At 36.9% G+C, this 18817-nt stretch overlaps 1 protein-coding gene across 3 annotated transcripts in view; it reads left to right on the forward strand.

The window, feature by feature from the left end:
• The window catches only part of ZNF451 (zinc finger protein 451), a 147049-nt gene that overhangs the window by 115228 nt on the left and 13004 nt on the right, over positions 1 to 18817 (forward strand). For 2 of the 3 annotated variants that reach the window (XM_080807264.1, XM_080807263.1), the window contains exons 10-14: positions 86 to 1695; positions 6889 to 7032; positions 8119 to 8249; positions 9576 to 9762; positions 17549 to 17617. In XM_080807264.1, the coding sequence (XP_080663390.1) occupies positions 86 to 1695; positions 6889 to 7032; positions 8119 to 8249; positions 9576 to 9762; positions 17549 to 17617 (2141 nt within the window). The remainder of the gene's footprint in view (positions 1 to 85; positions 1696 to 6888; positions 7033 to 8118; positions 8250 to 9575; positions 9763 to 17548; positions 17618 to 18817) is intronic. The other variant, XM_080807265.1, reaches the window with a different exon arrangement.

Consider the following 18817-nt stretch of genomic DNA (forward strand, 5'->3'; position numbering starts at 1 on the left):
ATTGTTTATAATTTCTGTAAAAAGCAGAGTTACTGTATTTAGAAGTACTTATGAAAGAGTGTGGTTTTTTTTCAATCCGATTTAGAGTTCGTTGTCGAAATGCTGGTCCTGTAGCTGTAGCTGAGAAGAGCATTGCCCAAGTTGCAGAAAAATTCCTATTACGAGGTTATTGTCCAAATTGCAACCAAGTCTTTATGGATGAAACCAGTACCCGAAATCACAAGCAGAATTCAGGGCACAAAGTCCGAGTCATTACCTCAATGGAAGAATCAGTCTTACTTTATTGCCATAGCAGTGAAGGGAACAAACCTTCTTCTGACTTGCATCTATTGCTAGATCATTCAAAATTTTCATCACTTAAAAGAACTATGTCTATTCAAGAATCAAGCTCACAAGATTGTACCACTGTTCCAAAAAAGAAGATGAATTTAGAAGGTAGAAGCCATGAAGGTATGGTTTGTGTTCAGGAAGAAAAGTCAGTTGTAAAAACTTGGTTTTGTGAATGTCATCAACAATTCCCAAGTGAAGATGCAGTGGAAAAGCATGTTTTCTCAGCAAACACAATGTGTTATAAGTGTGTGGTCTGTGGAAAGGTGTGTGAAGATTCAGGGGTCATCCGTTTACATATGAGCCGGATTCATGGAGGGGCACATTTAAATAACTTTCTTTTCTGGTGTCGGACATGCAAAAAGGAGTTAACAAGAAAAGAGACTATCATGGCACATGTGACTGAATTTCATAATGGACACAGATATTTTTACGAGACCGATGAAGTAGAAGGTGAAACTTTGCCATCATCTTCTGCAACAGTGGTGAGTAATGTGACTGCTAAGAATCCTTCTTCAACTATTACTATTATTGATCATTCTCCAGCAAACAGTCCTCCAAGGGGTAAATGGCAATGCCGAATTTGTGAAGATATGTTTGATTCCCAAGAATGTGTAAAACAGCATTGCATGTCTTTAGCAAGTCACCAGTTTCATAGATATAGCTGTGCCCATTGCAAAAAGACTTTTCACAAGGTAGAAACACTATACCGCCATTGCCAAGATGAACATAACAATGAAATAAAGGTTAAGTACTTCTGTGGGCTTTGTGATCTTATCTTTAATGTGGAAGAAGCATTTTTAAGTCATTATAAGGAGCACCACAGCATAGATTATGTGTTTCTGCCTGAAAAAGCTGAAACTTCGATTAAAACTGAGAATGATTTTCCAGTAATAGAGACCAGTAACTTGTTAACCTGTGGTTGCCGTGAGAGTTACATCTGTAAAGTCAACAGAAAGGAGGATTATAGTAGATGTCTCCAGACCATGTTGGATAAAGGTAAACTGTGGTTTCGCTGCAGCTTGTGTTCAGCAACAGCACAGAGCGTAGCTGATATTAATACTCATATCCATCAAGTGCACAGAGAAGAAAACAGTGAGGAGGAAGAGGAGCAGCAGTATGTGATCAAGTGTGGCACCTGCACTAAAGCATTTCATGATCCTGAGAGTGCTCAGCAGCACTTCCATAGAAAACATTGCTTTTTACGGAAACCCAGTGTGGCTCACTTTGGATCTGAGAAAACAAGCCTGTACAAGTTTGCTGCCAGTACCTCACGTACAGAGAGAAAACTGAAACAGACAGTAAGCTATCCAAAAAATTCAGACTTGGAGAAAGGAGCTGAGAATGACCTAAGCTGTCAGAATATAGGTATGGCTTTATAACTCTAATGTCTATGCAAATTTTACATGTTGGTAGAGAAACATACATGTACTGTAGCCATCATTTTTGTGAAAGCTAATAATGATTCAGTTTTGAAGTAAGAAACATGGTAGGATGATCAGTTAATTACTGTGGTATGTACACTTTTTATGGATGTGATTTGTAAACATTAATAAACTTACTTAAATATTCAACTAAACTTAAGGGGACAAAGAGTATATATTAGCTTTTTTTTTTTTTTTTGTAAAATTGTATTTATTTGACAGAGAGACAGTGGGAGAGGGAAAAAAGCAGGCTTCCTGCCAAGCAGGGAGCCAGATGGAGGGCTTGATCCCAGAACCATGGGATCATGACCTGAGCCGAAGGCAGACACTTAACTGACTGAGCCACCTAGGTGCCCCGAGTATTTGTTAGCTTTAAACAATATGTGTTCAAGATAACATTTTCTTTCACAAAATGCATGGGAATTTTGAGAGATGAAGGAAATTGATAGTCTTTCTGAAAGTCAAATTTGAAAGTTATCCTGAACATTTAGTTTCTTCTTATCATTTAGATTTAGGTTCATTAAAAAGATAAATCAAGTGAATTCTTTTTGTTTCTATTTTGACTTTATTCATTTGTTGTTGGCTAATTCTTTTTTTATTTTATTTTAAAAAATTTTTATTTCACTGTAGTTAACATATTAGTTTCAAGTGTACAGTATTAATGATTCACCAATTCTATGTAGTAGTCAGTGCTTACTATGATACAAAGTGTACTCTTTTTTTTTTTTAAATTTTATTTATTTGACAGACGGAGATCACAAGTAGGCAGAGAGGCAGGCAGAGAAAGGGGGGAAGCAGGCTCCCTGCTGAGCAGGGAGCCCAATGTGGGGCATGATCCAGGACCCTGAGATCATGACCTGAACCGAAAGGAGAGACTTAACCCACTGAGCACCCCAATAAAATGTACTCTTAAGCCCTTCACCTTTTTCATCCATCCCCCCATCCACCTCCCCTCTGGTAATCACCAGTTCTCTGTATTTATGAATCTGGTTTTTGGTTTTGTTTTGTTTTAAGATTTTATTTATTTATTTGACAGAGAGAGACACATTGAGAGAAGGAACATAAGCAGAGGGAGTGGGAGAGGGAGAAGCAGGTTTCCTGCAGAGCAGGAAGTCCGATGAGGGCTCGGTCCCAGGACTCTGGGATCATGACCTGAGCCAGAGGCAGACGCTTAATGACTGAGCCACCCAGGCACCCCAAGAATCTGGTTTTTTGTTTGTCCTTTTTTTCCTTTATATCTTAAATTCCACATGACTGAATCCTATGGTATTTGTTTTTCTAGCATTATACCCTCTAGATCCATCCATGTTGTTGAAAGTGGCAAGATTTCATTACTTTTTATGGCTGAGTAATATTCTGTTTACAAACACACACACACACACACACACACACACACACACACATAATGCACATACATACCATATCTTCTTTATCCATTCATTTATCAGTGGACACTTGGGTTGTATCCATAATTTGGCTATTTAAATAATGCTGCATTTAACAAAGGGATGCGTATATCTTTTTGAATTTATATTTTTGTATTCTTTGGGTAACTACTGAGGAGTAGAATTACTGGATTATATGGTAACTCTGTTTTTTAATTTTTCAAGGAATCTCCATATTGTTTTCCACAATATGGCTGTGGCTGTAACCAGTTTGCATTCCCACCCACAGTGTATAAGGATTCCTTTTCCTCCACATCCTCATATTTTGACCTTATTCTATGAGAAATCTTAAAGATCACTTCAGAATTTGTATATTTTTTTAGGATTTTCTTGGAAGCAAAACTATTACTTAGAGTTAAATGGCAATTAGAAGTAGAGTTACAGGGGTGTCTGGGTGGCTCGGTGGGTTAGGCCTTGGTCCCAGGGTCCTGGGATCAAGCCTTGAGTCCGGGCTCCCTCCTCAGAGGAGTCTGCTTCTCCCTCTCCCTCTGCCTGCTGCTTCCCCTGCTTGTACTGTCTCTCTCTCTCTCTCTCTCAAATAAATAAATAAAATATTTTTAAAAAGAAGAAGAGTTACAAATGGTAGCAAGAAACCAGGGAGAAAATTGGGGTATGGAATCCTTTGTACTTACTCTAGACTTCACTTCTTGCACCAGGTGATAAGACTAAGTAAGTCCAGAAAAGTATAATGTTTTAATTTCGTTTAGAAGTATAATTTTAAGTGTATATTCTTTTAAACAAATATTAGGTCCTTGTAAATTATACAATATATAGCGGGGAAAATGGGGATATATGAAAATTTTGGCCAAAATATTTTTTTTTAAGATTTATTTATTTTACGGCTCCTGGGTAGCTCAGTGGGTTAAAGCCTCTGCCTTCAGACCAGGTCATGATCCAGCATCCTGGGATCAAGTCCGGCATCGGGCTCTCTGCTCGGCAGGGAGCCTGCTTCCCCCTCTCTGCCTGCCTCTCTGCCTACTTGTAATCTCTGTCTATCAAATAAATTAAATAAACAAATAAATAAAATTTAAAAAAAAAGATTTATTTATTTTAGAGAATGAGAGCATGCATGAGTAGGAGAGGCAGAGAGAGAGGGAGAAAGAGAAAGTTAAGTAAACTCCATGCTGAGCACAGAGCCTGACTTGGGGCTTGATCTCACGACCCTGAGATCACGACCTTAGCCAAAACCAACAGTCGGATACTTAAGCTGTGCCACCCAGGCACCCCTAAAATTTTTTTATTAACTGTTTTTATGAACTACTGAGTTTATATAGCATTGCTCTATAGCATGTGTAGATCTCAGTATCATCTTTAGTCGTGGCATACTTTATGTAAGAAATGATTATATGACCTGCTACTGACCCATTCAGCTCTACTTCAGACAATTAAAGCAGTGGTTACACTGTTTTTATGTTCTCTTGTGCTTTTGTTTTTCCAGTTACTTTTTGGGAAATTATGTTGATCTGTGTTTGGTAGATGATTATAGTACCTAAATCTACAGTTACTAAAAAAATTTTTTTTAATTTTTTAAGTAATTTCTACACCCAACGTGGGGCTCAAATTCATAACCCTGAGATTAAGAGTCACATGCTCCACCAACTGAGCTAGCCAGGGGCCCCTACAATTACTAAGAATATTAAGAAAACATAAAAGAAGATGGGTGGCTTAGAAATGGGAGGGGATAACAGTAGTATATTTGAGGGAGTCTCTGGTAAGGCAGAATAAAACCTAGTCATTTTAAAAAATAATTTAAAATATTAAGGTTTGCATTGCTAACCAGTTGAAACTTCAAGGCCTTATCAAAATAGAAAAGTATGAAGGAAGTGAAAGGGATGGAGAACAAGAGTTAGAAAATGGTGGAAGAGGAAAGAACGCAAAAGAACCAAGAAAAAGATCTGTTTATGGTGGGAAGTGCTGGTGTGCTACCAGGACCTCTTATGCACCACTTTATGGTAGCAGGGTTGTCGGTTATTTCATTTTTGTTCTCTAGGGTTTTTAACATAGCTAACAGGTTACTCATAAATCAGAACAAACTTATGGCCAGGGCGGCGAGGGAGGAGACATTCTTCAGATAACCCTGAAATTTTATTTTGATGGGTGGTACAAGTTTTTGGTTATTTAATCTCAAAATTTTGTCTTTTAGTTCTTCCAATACATTATTTTTTTAGGATTTTATTTATTTATTTAGTTAGTTAGTTAGTTATCAGAGAGAGAGAGACAGAGAGAGCAAGCACAAGCAGGGGGAGCAGCAGGCAGAGTTAAAAGCAGGCTTCCTGCTGAGCAAGGAGCCTCTTCTAGGACTCTTGGATTGTGACCTGAGCCGAAGGGAGATGCTTAACCAAGTGAGCCACCCAGGTGCCTCTCTAGTACATTATTTTTATTTTTATTTTTTTTTATTTTTTTTTTTAAAGATTTTTTATTTATTTATTTGACAGAGAGAGAGAGATCACAAGTAGGCAGAGAGGCAGGCAGAGAGAGTGAGAGAGGGAAGCAGGCTCCCCGCCAAGCAGAGAGCCCGATGCGGGACTCGATCCCAGGACCCTGAGATCATGACCCGAGCCGAAGGCAGCGGCCCAAACCACTGAGCCACCCAGGCGCCCCACATTATTTTTATTTTTAAAAGATTTTATTTATTTGATAGAGACACAGTGAGAGAAGAAACACAAACAGGGGGAATGGGAGAGGGAGAAACAGGCTTCCTGCTGAGCAGGGAGCCCAATGCAGGGCTTGATCCCAGGACCCTGGGATCATGATCTGAACCCAAGACAGACACTTAACGACTGAGCCACCCAAGCACCCCAAGAGGACATGTTCTAGACAATACTCATGTGTATGGGCAAAAAACTTGAGGACTGTATTTGTGACTGATTGTATAACAGGTTATTTTAGTTTTTGTTCTATGGAAAGGGTAAAGCATTCCAACAAAGGATTTTAATACAGATTTTTTTTTATACCCATGCAGTTAATTGCTAAATGTGATAGTCTGATAATGACACTGAATAAATATGTCTTTTTAAAAAAAATTAGAGGGGCGCCTGGGTGGCTCGGTGGGTTAAAGCCTCTGCCTTCGGCTCAGGTCATGACCCCAGGGTCCTGGGATCGAGCCCCTCATCGAGCTCTCTGCTCAGCAGGGAGCCTGCTTCCTCCTCTTTCTCTCTCTGCCTCTCTGCCTACTTGTGATCGCTGTCTGTCAAATAAATAAATAAAAATCTTTAAAAAAAAATTAGAGAAAGAAAGGCAGGCTTTAGGGTCAATGGCATTTATATATAGAAAGAATAATAAAATTTTTGAAATGTTCAGAATACTTTTTATTTGGTGTTAGTATACCATGTCATGTACAAGTTTGGACTTCATGAAAAGGATTAGAAATTAATAATGTTCAAGATTAACATTTTTGTATATTCTCTAATATCTTTTTTTTTTTAAGATTTTATTTATTTATTTGACAGACAGAGATCACAAGTAGGCAGAGAGGCAGGCAGAGAGAGGGGGGGAAGCAGGCTCCCTGCTGAGCAGTGAGCCTGATGCAGGGCTCGATCCCAGGACCCTGGGATCATGACCTGAGCCGAAGGCAGAGGCTTTAACCCACTGAGCTACCCAGGCGCCCCTCTCTAATATCTTTTAAACTTAAGCAATTAAAATGTTTTTAGTTAATTCTTAACAAATCCAGGTTAATGTTTCTCTCTTCTCAGATGAAGAAGTCGTTGAACTTCCAGATTTGGATTATCTGCGAACCATGACTCATATAGTCTTTGTAGACTTTGATAACTGGTCAAACTTTTTTGGTCATCTACCAGGGCATCTTAACCAAGGAACATTTATTTGGGGCTTTCAAGGTATGGTTGATAAGCAAAACATTTGAGATGACACCCTCTCCTCTTTTTTCCTTTAGAGTATGTTTCACATTTAAAGGACTGCTCTTGAACCTCCTTGATTAGAACATACAGACATAGTTAGAATATTGTCACTTTGCATTATAGCTACTCTGCTAGAATATTTTTCTCTTCACTTTTCTCTGTGGTCAATGTTAACTCTCTTTGGTGACCTAAAGTTTGTGACTCTATAGATACATATTGAAAAAGCCTTTATTTAACACTGGCAATGTGCCAGGTACTATGCGTGGTATTAATCCATGCTTACTGATTATTATATTTATCTCCCTTTTAAAATATAAGGAAGTATGCTGAGAAGTTTATTTTTTTCCAAAGTATGAAACTAATAAATAGTAGAGTTAGCTTTTGAACTTGATTGGGCCTCATGGCTACAGAACTAGTATGATTTTCGACATGTCATAACTGCCTCTTCAGTTCATCCTTACTGTTCATTCATCTAAATATCTCTTTCCAAACTATTGACCAAACAGGGAGAGAGACTTCTTTGATATACAGGAAGTTGGTATAGTGAACATCTAATAAACTTCATGTTTGATAGGGAACAACATATAAAGAGAAGGATTGAATTTAAGATAGGAATGTACTGACCTGGATAAAGTTACCCAGTACAGTCTTTTAGTAAATTTAGCTTTGCTGAATGCCCATAATTTCTATCCACTGAGTAGCCCTGACATATTTGTTAAAAAACCATTAATATGGTTTTATAGAATTACACCATTCAGAGACTTTTCACACACACTACTTTTGATTCTCACTAATATACCTATGTGTTTCCAGATGAATAGGCAGATTGAAGTCATCCTACTTTGCCAAGATTGTAAAGCAACAAAATGGTGATACCCATACTCGAATTGAGTTCTGCATTCTAATCTAGAATCTACTCTCTAGAAAAAGTTTTCTCTGTGTGTTTTTTTTCTATTTTTTTTCTAATGTGTGTTTTTTCATGATTGAGCTTTCAGTTGTATCTAGTGTTCTGTTCTTTTTGTTTGTTCGTTTGACTATCATATATGCCTTTTCTAAAAATAATAGGAGGAAACACCAATTGGAAGCCTCCACACAACTGTAAGATCTATAATTACCTGAATAGGATTGGATGCTTCTTCCTTCATCCTCGTTGTAGTAAAAGAAAAGATGCTGCTGATTTTGCCATCTGTATGCATGTGAGTGATTGTTTTATACAAAATCTAATGTGAACCTTGGACCCATTTGGAATATCTTTTCTACTTGGATCATAATGATGCTATAGAGCATATTTTGGTGCTGTATTTTTGCATAAAGCCTTCTACATCAGGTTCTACCTATGACAGTGAGGGCAAGGACTCATACTTATTTACGGCTTTTCCCCAATTCCTAGCAGACTGTCAGCTACTCATTGTAGACCCTTAACTATTTATAGAATGATGATCAAGAGATGACATTATACTTGATGTATGCTAAGATACTTTCACATTTTAACATCTCTGAAATTGGGAGGCACCTTAACAATCAACATTGGCTTAGATGCGGTTTGCATTTGCTTCTCTCTCTGCCAGTTACCTAGAGAAGCTACCAACCTGAGACCCATTTTAAATTAAATTATCTGCTTAAGGATTTATGTGTCACACTGATAGCGTGAATTTACTCAGCAAATTTGGGTTTTGATATTTTTGTGTATGTTTTTAAAAGTTGTTTGTTTGTTTAGAGAGTGGGGAGGGGCAAGTGGAGAGGGTGGGAAAGAGAATCTTAAGCAGGCTTCATGCCCACTATGGAGCTGTCTCACAACCCTGAGGTCATGACCTGAGCCAAAATCAAGAGTTGGACCCTTAACCAACTGAGCAATTCAGGCACCCCTTAAGTTTTTTATTTATTTAAGTAATCTCTACACCCAGCATGGGGCTCTAACTCATGACTCCAAGGCCAAGAGTCACATGCTCTACTGACTGAGCAACCAGGTGCCCCCTCTGCAAACTTGTTAGCTGCTGCTGACGTTTTAAACCATAGTACATTTCCTTTTCCCTTTATCAGTGCTGAGATTGAGTTATGCAAATTACCTTGCTTACCCTCTCTCTGTGGCAAATTTATTTATTTACCCTTAGATTAAGTGTGTAGCCCTTATAGCATTCCAGGTTTATGTTTGGCTTTTTTTTTTCTTTCTTGGTGGCACATAAAATATCTGGCATTGATATTGATGGCTACATTTGATTAAACATTGCATATTTCATTTATTTATGAGGGAGATCTTTATACTTTGGTGGGAGCTAGAAAACAAGCTAAATATACCTTTGTCGGGATGCTTGGCTGGTTCAATCAGTGGAGCATGCAACACTTGATCTCAGGGTTGAGTTTGAGCCCCACACTGGGTATACATATTCATTTTTTAAAAGTAATAAAATCTTAAAATAAGTAAATATACCTTTTTAGGTATGTGTTCATTCTGAAATAGATGTAACTTAATTTAAACCTCAAGTATTGATTTCTGTCAACACATGTATTTTATTCCAACTTAGGCTGGCCGTCTAGATGAACAACTACCCAAGCAAATCCCATTCACCATCCTCTCAGGAGATCAAGGTTTTCTGGAGCTAGAGAATCAATTTAAGAAGACCCAGAGGCCAGCACATATACTAAACCCTCACCATTTAGAGGGAGATATGATGTGTGCCTTGTTAAATAGCATATCTGATACCACCAAAGGTACGCAGCTGCAGTCACAGTGCAAACCACCCAAGAGGAGGAGACTTCACTGCTGAGAGAAACCAATAAACTGCTGTCCACTAGTGAACTATTGGCTGCTCACTAAAGCATTGTGCTCTCATACTTCTCTCTTACTTATTTTTTCCTTTTCTCTTATTCTTTAGGGTTTAGAATTTTCTGGAGCCTTTTCTGACCTATTAGATAAAATACATTAGTGCAATTTTGCAAAGCTCAGAATCCAGATTTTCACTGCTTATAATATACCAAGCTCATCTTCATTTTTTCAGAAGGCTAATTGCTTATAGGTGAAACTAGAAAGCACTAAATAATAATATGGCAAAAAAAAAAAAGACGATTTTAAGAGGTTGACAGGGACAAAAATGAAGTCCTGAGAGATCTTTAATTCCTTGGAAGGAGTAGGTACCCCCTGTCCTATTCCCAGGATTTACACTCTCTTCTCTGACTTTCTGATATTGTTCAGTGAAAGGGTATGCTTATGTTCAGTTTCACTAACAAATATTTAAGAAAGGATGTAATTCTAGGGATTCAGATGAGTTTTTTTCATAATTTCTGAAATAAATGTGGGTAGAAGAAAACAAAATTTTAAGTATCCTCGTGGTTTGCAGCCATGGCTAAGATTTGGAGATATTGATGAATGACATTAATGAAAATCTGTTTTTGGCATTTTTACTACATGCTCTAAGTTTTCCAACTCTCCTCCTAGCTTAATTTTCTTTGAGCATTTTTGGAGCCACAATTTGATTGAAAACCTATTCCGAAGAATTTCACTCTCATCACTGAATTACAGTAGATGAATTTACTTCTGCAAAATTGGCACTCATTAATCTACTAGGCCAACTCTGCTCTTTAAAGGAAAATTGACTCTTTTGCATATTTATATCATGCCTTAGTACTGAATTTTATCATCCTATTCTGTAATTTTTGTTGTCATCTCTTTGCTTATCTTTGGTTTTTGCTTTTTATTTTTTAATCCCTTTTTCTTTTACTCTTTTGACATCCTGTCTCCAGTCCTTAACAACATCTACTTAATATCCTGTAAAATACTTAAATTTTTATCTTTGCCACCCAAGGCCAACCCTTTTTTCCTTCTCCTATGCTGCTGCTTTGGGGAACATCTCTTTTGTAATTGTCACTGAAACTTATTATGGATTTGCTTCTCTTACCAACTTTATTTGGAATGAGAGCTGCATATAAGTAGGTCTGTATGGGTACGTTAGAGTTGGAGGTAAGATATAGGTTATTGTTAAATACTGATTGTTCCCCTCTGAGTACCCCTGTGCACTAGGTGTTTTTTTAAATTATTCATTCATATTCAGTGCTCTTGAATTTATTGCTCTTGGGGGACACCTGTGTACCTTATTCTGAATTTTTGTGAAATGCAGAGGTCGTACAGTACATAAAGAAGGGCATGGGCTTTGGGTTCAAGGCTAACTTTGCTGCTTCTTCACTGTGTGATTTCAGGCAAGTTAGTCAACTTTTTCAGACCCTCACTTTTTATATCTATAAAGTTGTAAGAATTAGTGATATGTATAAAGTATCTAGCACAGCATATAAAAGTACTGTGGGCACTCAATTAGTAGTAGCTATTTTTATTATTACCACCGTAAGAAAGTATTCCAAGCCACTACTTTTTTTTCCCTTAGTTTTTCTTTCTAATAGTTTTTATTGTGGTAAAATATACAGAACATAAGATTTACCATCTTAATTAACCATTCTGAAGGATGTACTTCAGTGGTGTTACCTACATTTAGATTTTGTGCAGCCATCACCATAATCCATTTTCAGAGCTCTTTTCATCTTGCAAAACTGAAACTTTATATCCATTAAACAGTAATTCTCCACTACCCTTTTCCTTACGCCTAGAATAACACCATTCTGTAGAAATTTGACTAAGTACTTCATACAGATGAAATCATATAGCACTTATCTCTTTCTGGCTGGCCTGTTTCACTTAGCATAATGTCCTCAAGATTCATCCATGTTCTAGCAAAGGTCAGAATTTCCTTCCTTTTTAAAAGGGCTGAATAATAGTCCATTATATGTATAGACTGTATTTTGCTTATCCATTTATCCATCGATGGGTACTTGGCATTATACCCATGTTTTTAGCTATTGTGAATAATGCTGCTATGAATATAGGTGTATAAATATCTCTTTGAGACCGTGCTTTTATATCTTTTGAGTATATACCCAGAAGTGGAATCGCTGGATCATAAGCTAGTTCTATTTTTAATTTTTTGAGGAATTTCCATACTGTTTTCCATAGCAACTGTTATCATTTTACATCCCTACCAAGAGTGTACAAGGGTTCCAGCAAATATGTAGAAAAACACTTTGCTAACACTTGTTATTTTCTAGGTTTTGTTTGTTTGTTTTAAGATTTTTTATTTTTTTTGACAGAGACACAGCGAGAGAGGGAACAGAAGCAGGGGGAGTGGGAGAGGGAGAAGCAGGCTTCCCACTGAGCAGGGAGCCGAACACAGGGCTCCATCCCAAGACCTTGGGATCATGACCTGAGCAGAAGGCAGACACTTAACAACTGAGCCACCCAGGCGCCGCTGTTTTGTTTGTTTTTGATGATAGCCATCTTAATGGGTGTGAAGTGGTATCTCATTGTGGTTTTCATTTCCATTTCCCTAATGATTAGTGAGGTTGAGCATCTTTTCATGTGCTATAGCCACTACATTTCTTAAAGTAATGAGAATTATCAAAACTAAGTGCCAGAGATGTGTACAGTCCTTAAATCATGATACTTCATTTACACCTAGATTTGAAGATGCTTTTGTAACTAATTCTAAAATTCAAAAAAATAAGTCTTACTGAATCACAGTATGTTCAGATTCAGTTTAAGACAACTTTTTTTTCTTCATGGAAGACTTAAAGACATCAAATTGCCGGGGTGCCTGGGTGGCTCAGTGGGTTAAGCCTCTGCCTTCGGCTCAGGTCATGATCTCAGGGTCCTGGGATCAAGCCCCACATCGGGCTCTCTGCTCAGCAGGGATCCTGCTTCCCACCCCTCCACCCCACCCCACCCCACCCCACCGCCTCTGCCTGCCTCTCCGCCTACTTGTGATCGCTCTCTGTCAAGTAAATAAATAAAATCTTAAAAAAAAAAAAAAAGACATCAGATTGCCTAGTCGTGAACTTTGTAACGAGAAAATCAAAGAACAGTCCTTGGATGACTTTATTCCATCACTTTCCTAACAAATGGCTTTGTATGGCTTTGTAAATAGTAGAATAATAGTGTTTTTTTAGAAATGATACTTGATATATTTTGGGACTTAGAAGATTTCTCAGTGTCCACAAATACACATTGTTACTGTAAGAATGCCAGAATAACTCCTTCCTTTTAGCTTATTAGCACAGCGTTCCTATCTTAGATTTGACAACCAGTTTCCTAAGGCTGTGTGGTTTGGAGTGCGAATCAATGGACCTTTTTGAGAATCTGACAAAAACTTTATATGCTTCTTTCCTCAAAAATGAACACATATATACAATATCACATGCAACTTGTGGTCCCAAGGCTCCTGGTTACCAAACCATAACACAAAACTCTCTTTATGATATTACAAAAGTTCATACTGTAAGTAACATCCAGTGAGAAGTTCTCTTACATTAATCATTGATTTAGAGACAGTCTGCTGATTTTCCAGTTTTTAAAAATCTCCATAGCATAGACAAATGATAGAAATTTGAACCTCTTGTTTCTTTCTTTTTTTTTTTTAATTTTTAAAAGATTTTATTTGTCAGAGAGAGCGTGTGCACAAGCAGGGGGAGCAGCAGGCAGAGGGAGAAGCAGGCTCCCCACTGAGCAAGGAGCTAGATGTGGGACTCAATCCCAGCAGCCTGGGATTACAACCCGAGACGAGGGCAGATGCTTAACTGACTGAGCCACGCAGGCGTCCCTGAACCTCTTATTTCTTTCTAACGTTTCAGAAATTTTCCATTATTAGGACCAGAAAGTGATATTAAACTGGAGCTTCCTATATAAACAAGGAAGAATCACTGAGAATCAGTGATTATGTGATATCTTATTTTTAGTCATTGCCAGTTTTTCAGTTAATTGAAGGTTTTTTCGGGAGGTGTTTATCTCAGTAAAGATAAAGAGATTCAGAGTAGCTGATTCTATATATGAATGTCCAGTCAGTTGGCCATAAGGTATTACTTTTTTGCTTGGCATGGAGGGAACAGCCAAGTAGCTTTACTACTGGTGCTTTTTTTAGATCTCTGACTTAGGATAAATCATTTACTTTTTGCAGCAAAGTAAGCCTTTAGACTGAGTTTGAGATTGAATGTGTCATGGCTTTTGCCGTATAAAAATTCTCTCTCCTCCTAAGCATCAGGATTCCAGCACCAGCATTTTTATTACAACTATGATAAATGTATAAATCCCTGCAGAAATATTAAAACATCTATTAATTTGTCCTTAACTTACACCTTTGGCCCCCTTATCCTTCATTACTTCTGTTTTATAGTGTACTTCTCCCCGTTTTAAAACTTGTCAAGATACTTTCTTGTATCCTTTCTAGTAATTCTAATCAGAGGAGCCAGGTAGACTTTCTCTTCTTTTGGACCTTTTACATTTTATTCACAAATATATATGTTCATTCTAACTCAAGAGTCATATTCCAAAGATGTGGATATAACTTGTCACTTAAAATGTTTTAAAGAAGAGAGGTGCCCGAGTGGCTCAGTTGGTTGAACTACCAACTCCTGGTTTTAGTTCAGGCCATAATCTCAGGATCATGGAATCCAGCCCCAAGTTGGCGCCTCACTAAGTATGGAGTCTGCTTGTTGTCTCCTTCCCTTCTGTTCCTGCCCCTACCCCCTGCATGCTCTCACACTCTCTCTCGCTCTTTCCCTCTCTCTCTTTAATAAATAAAATCTTAGAATATTTTAAAGATGAGACAGGGGGGTGCTCCTGGGTGGCTTAGTTGGTTAAGCATCCAGCTCGATTTCAGCTCAGGTCTTGATCTCAGGGTCATGATTTTAGGCCCTGCATTGGGCTCCGGGTTGGGCGTGGAGCCTACTTTTAAAAAGATCAAAAAATAAAAGGGAACCTTTTTTTTTTTTTAAGAGAGGGAAGGGGGAGGGGCAGAGGGAGAGAGAAAATCTAAAGCAGACTCCATGCCCAGCGCTGAGTCGGAGGCGAGGCAGAACTCCCATCTCACAACCCTGAGATCATGACCTGAGCCAAAATCAAGTCAGACCCTTAAGCGACTGAGCCACCCAGACTCCCCAAAAAGGAACTAATCTTTATTGAAGGCCTATAATGTGCCAGCCACTATGCTAGCTACTTTTTATATTTGTAGTATTTGAAGATGTTTAAAAACATGTTTAAAGAATAACTTTCACATGCAACGCTTTGAGGTAGGATGTGTTAGGTTATCCCATTTCATAGATGAGGGAGCAGAGGTCCAGAAAGGTTAAAATACGTTATCTGCAACTATTTTTCTTTTTATCAGTATTTTCTGCTAAGGCTGAGGCTTTTACTGACAAAAATGTCTGATTTTATGATGCAGAGAATGTGAATCATTGATTCTAACCATTTCCTTGAGAAATGTGAGAGACTTTTTGCTGCAGTGTAATGACATTGCAGAGTTTGTGTAAAGATACCAAATATAAGAATTGGGTTTTTGTTTGGGTTTTTTTTCTTTGTTTTTTAAATAACATTTTTAAAAAGATGCATGGGAGGGGCAGAAAATAAGATTTGATTATGGGTTCTGATATTGCTGATTCTATATTAAACATAGGTAAGGAAAGTGATCAGCACAATGAAGTAAATTCTCTTTCATCTCATAATAAAAGAAGCCCCTATTTCAGCCCCACATTTCTGTGACTGAATTTCTACATTACCATTTTTTACGAGATCATTGGTGACAATTGCTTACACAAAAAATTCTGTGGGTGCTTAAATACAACAGAACTTAGCCAGATCTTGTAACTTAGTTGAAGAACGTTGACTTGATTTATGTAAAATTTTCTTTTTAAAAACACAGTTTTGTGTGTTTTTAAAAAGTTGCTTATATTCTGTAGTAGTTAAACATCTTCCTTGCAGCTTTATGTAAAGTATTAACTTACCTAGAGTGTTTTTTCTTTGGTATTGTAAGGATGAACTTGAACAGAGGCTATTATGAGTTAGTGAATTCAAACTGAAAACGGATTTTACTATGCTTTAAGAGAATTTTTTTTTCTTGACATGACGGGACCTAGGACTTCGTCATATCTCTTTACTTTATGTCTTCATTTTGGAATGACTGGGTGGAAGGAAGCCTTAAGTATGGTTGGTATCCGTAGAGCCATACCAATTACACAAATTTTTAAAGCCATCTTTAACACCGAATATAAAAGATTAGCTATGCTGTGAAAATATGGCTGATTGAGGTAGCATCATGCTCTGTCCAGGAGGCATTATATAAAATAATTGTTGAACTTAATTTTAAACGTCTGTCTGCCTGTTGTTTCTTCAGCCTGTTAATGATACTATCTATAGGTTGTCACTTTGGGCCCCATCCTAAAAATCTATATGATATGATTCTTTTTAAGGTAATGAAAATAGGAAAGAATATTCTTGATTTTCTCTGCTCTACAGGGGGCTACTGTTTGAGGGAAAGGAAAACCTTTCTTAATTTTTGCAACTGAAAATCATGCTGATCTTTGTGATTCAAACCTACAGTTTTGCCTTAGGCCTTGTATGCAATGATGAATTGTTTAGTCCAGTTAAGACATGCTGCTTTTGACTGGCACTAACTTTGAATTATAATAACAGAAACCTTGGGTACTTTCTCTTTATTCCTAATGTTTTAAGGCTTAATTTGTTGTTCTTCAAATTATCAGTGCAGTGTTTTATTTCCCTAAAACATTGCTTGAAATACTTGAATTCATAGGTTTATATAACATTATAAAAAACAAAAACAAAAAACCAAAAAGGCAAAAAGATGACTTACAACAAATTTTTGCAGCAAAGAAATATAAATGAAATATAGTGGTTTTCATTTATAAACACTTAAAAAATCTTTAATTTTTAAATGTATATTTGAATTTTTACATGTGTTCCACAGAATCAAATATGTCCATATGACTTATATTCAGTTTTTTAAACCCTGATTCACTTACTATGGTGTATATATTGATTTAAATGTAGTTAAAGTGATAAATCCAATATTTGGTCACTGATTCAAATTTTTAAGTGACTTTCACAATACCTGGTCAGTCAATGTTGTTTTTATAGACTTAGGTCTTTCAATATGAAAGTATATAAGATGTCAGGTGAGTGAGTTTGTGCCACGAAGAGGCATTGCTAATTTAAACCTGTGGTCTCTATAGCAATGAATGCATGGTTTTCAAAATAAGAGTTTTATTGTTCTTAAAAATTTCTAAGATGATTTCATGCAAATTAAACTTTGGAATTTATTTGCTAGATTTAAACAAGCAAACTAGCTTTTCTTATTTCCAGTTTTTTTAAATAATAGAATTTTGAATTTCATCAACAGTATGCTGAGATGAATTTTTCAAATAGTTTGAATATAGAGCTAAAATTGAATTGACTTATTTTATTAGCTCCCCCCCCTTGTTTTAAGTAGTATTTGGTAAGCATTTTCAAAAAAGCAAACCTACAAGGAAAATGGTACAATACTAATGAATTGTAATTAGTAAGCTTGGGTATGGAAGAAGTCATCAAAAATAATATTGTTTGAGAATAAGTAAGTTAGGGCACAATAACTTTTTTGGAAATACATTTGCATTTATTGATTCTGCCTTACAGAATGTGACAGTGATGATAACCTGGGTATAAAAAATACTTCAATAGAAGAAGAATTGAGATCCACAGAAGGTAACCTAATGAAGTTAATACTTGTTCTCTTTGACTATATCTGTGTGTGTTTTTAATTGCTCCCTGTCTTGCCTCTTCACCTGCTCTTCATTTTCACCTACTCCCTCCTACCCCAGAATTTCAAAAACATTGTTTGCTTGTTTAAAGGAGAGTTTGCATTTTCCCGTATAAGATGAGTTAGAGGCAAAAGCTTAAAATATTTTCTGACCCTTTCCAGAAAAAGTTTGCCAAACCTGGGCTAGGAGAAGGTTTTGGTTTCCAAATTTTTCTTTATTTTGAGTAGTATTAAATTAAGAATATTAAAAGTTAAGCAGTAGAATTATGAAAACAAGCACTTATATGTGAATATTAATGGACTATTTCTATAAATTAATTTTTTGTTCCTTCTTAAAGGAAAAGCTATTTTCTTCGAAAGGTTAAAAAGAACTTTTGTCTTAACCTCACATCAAGTCATTTCCTGGCTGTATCACTATTTGGTTATGTTGTATGCCCATTTATTCACTTTGGTTTTTGCATAACAGACTGATTTTTAATAACCATGGGGAAAAACAAAATGATTTTAGAGACTAGTTTAAGTTTCACTGAAGAATTGAAACCATTATACTGGCACCTTTAACATTAAAGAACAACAGTAGAAGCCTTAATACACATTCCAGTAATGTATTTGTTGTTGGAGAGTGGGAATGGGGAGACTAGAAAATAGGAAGAAAATGTAGCTTAACAACCATAGACAAAATGGCCCAGCTGATTCGTTTTCTGTGTATTTGCTTGATCGCTCACATAATGTAATTAGTTTAATTAAGAGCATACTAAAGCCTTGTGTTATTAGGAGTTTGGGAATTTGAATCTGGCAGTGAAATTTATTCATCCACTCAATGAAGTAGAAAACTCTAATCTTTCTTTCTTATAGCCAAAATTCAGTGGTTAAACAAAGTTGGCAGTAAATCTGCAGCCTAATTGGAAGCAAGTTTTTTGACCAACTTGTTTTCCCAACATGGTTTTTCAAGATCTAGCTCACTGCTTAAGTGAAAGAACTTTTGTGAGTTCAAAAAAAAAGGCGGGGGGAGGCACCTGGGTGGCTCCATTGGTTAAGCATCTGCCTTCCTAAGTGTCTGTCTTTAGCTCAGGCCGTGATTGCAGGGTTGTGAGATCGAGTCTTGTGTTGGGCTGCCTACTGGGCAGGGAGTCTGCTTCACCACT

The sequence above is a fragment of the Martes martes genome (assembly GCF_963455335.1).
Source record: "Martes martes genome assembly, chromosome: 6".
Taxonomy (NCBI): domain Eukaryota; kingdom Metazoa; phylum Chordata; class Mammalia; order Carnivora; family Mustelidae; genus Martes; species Martes martes.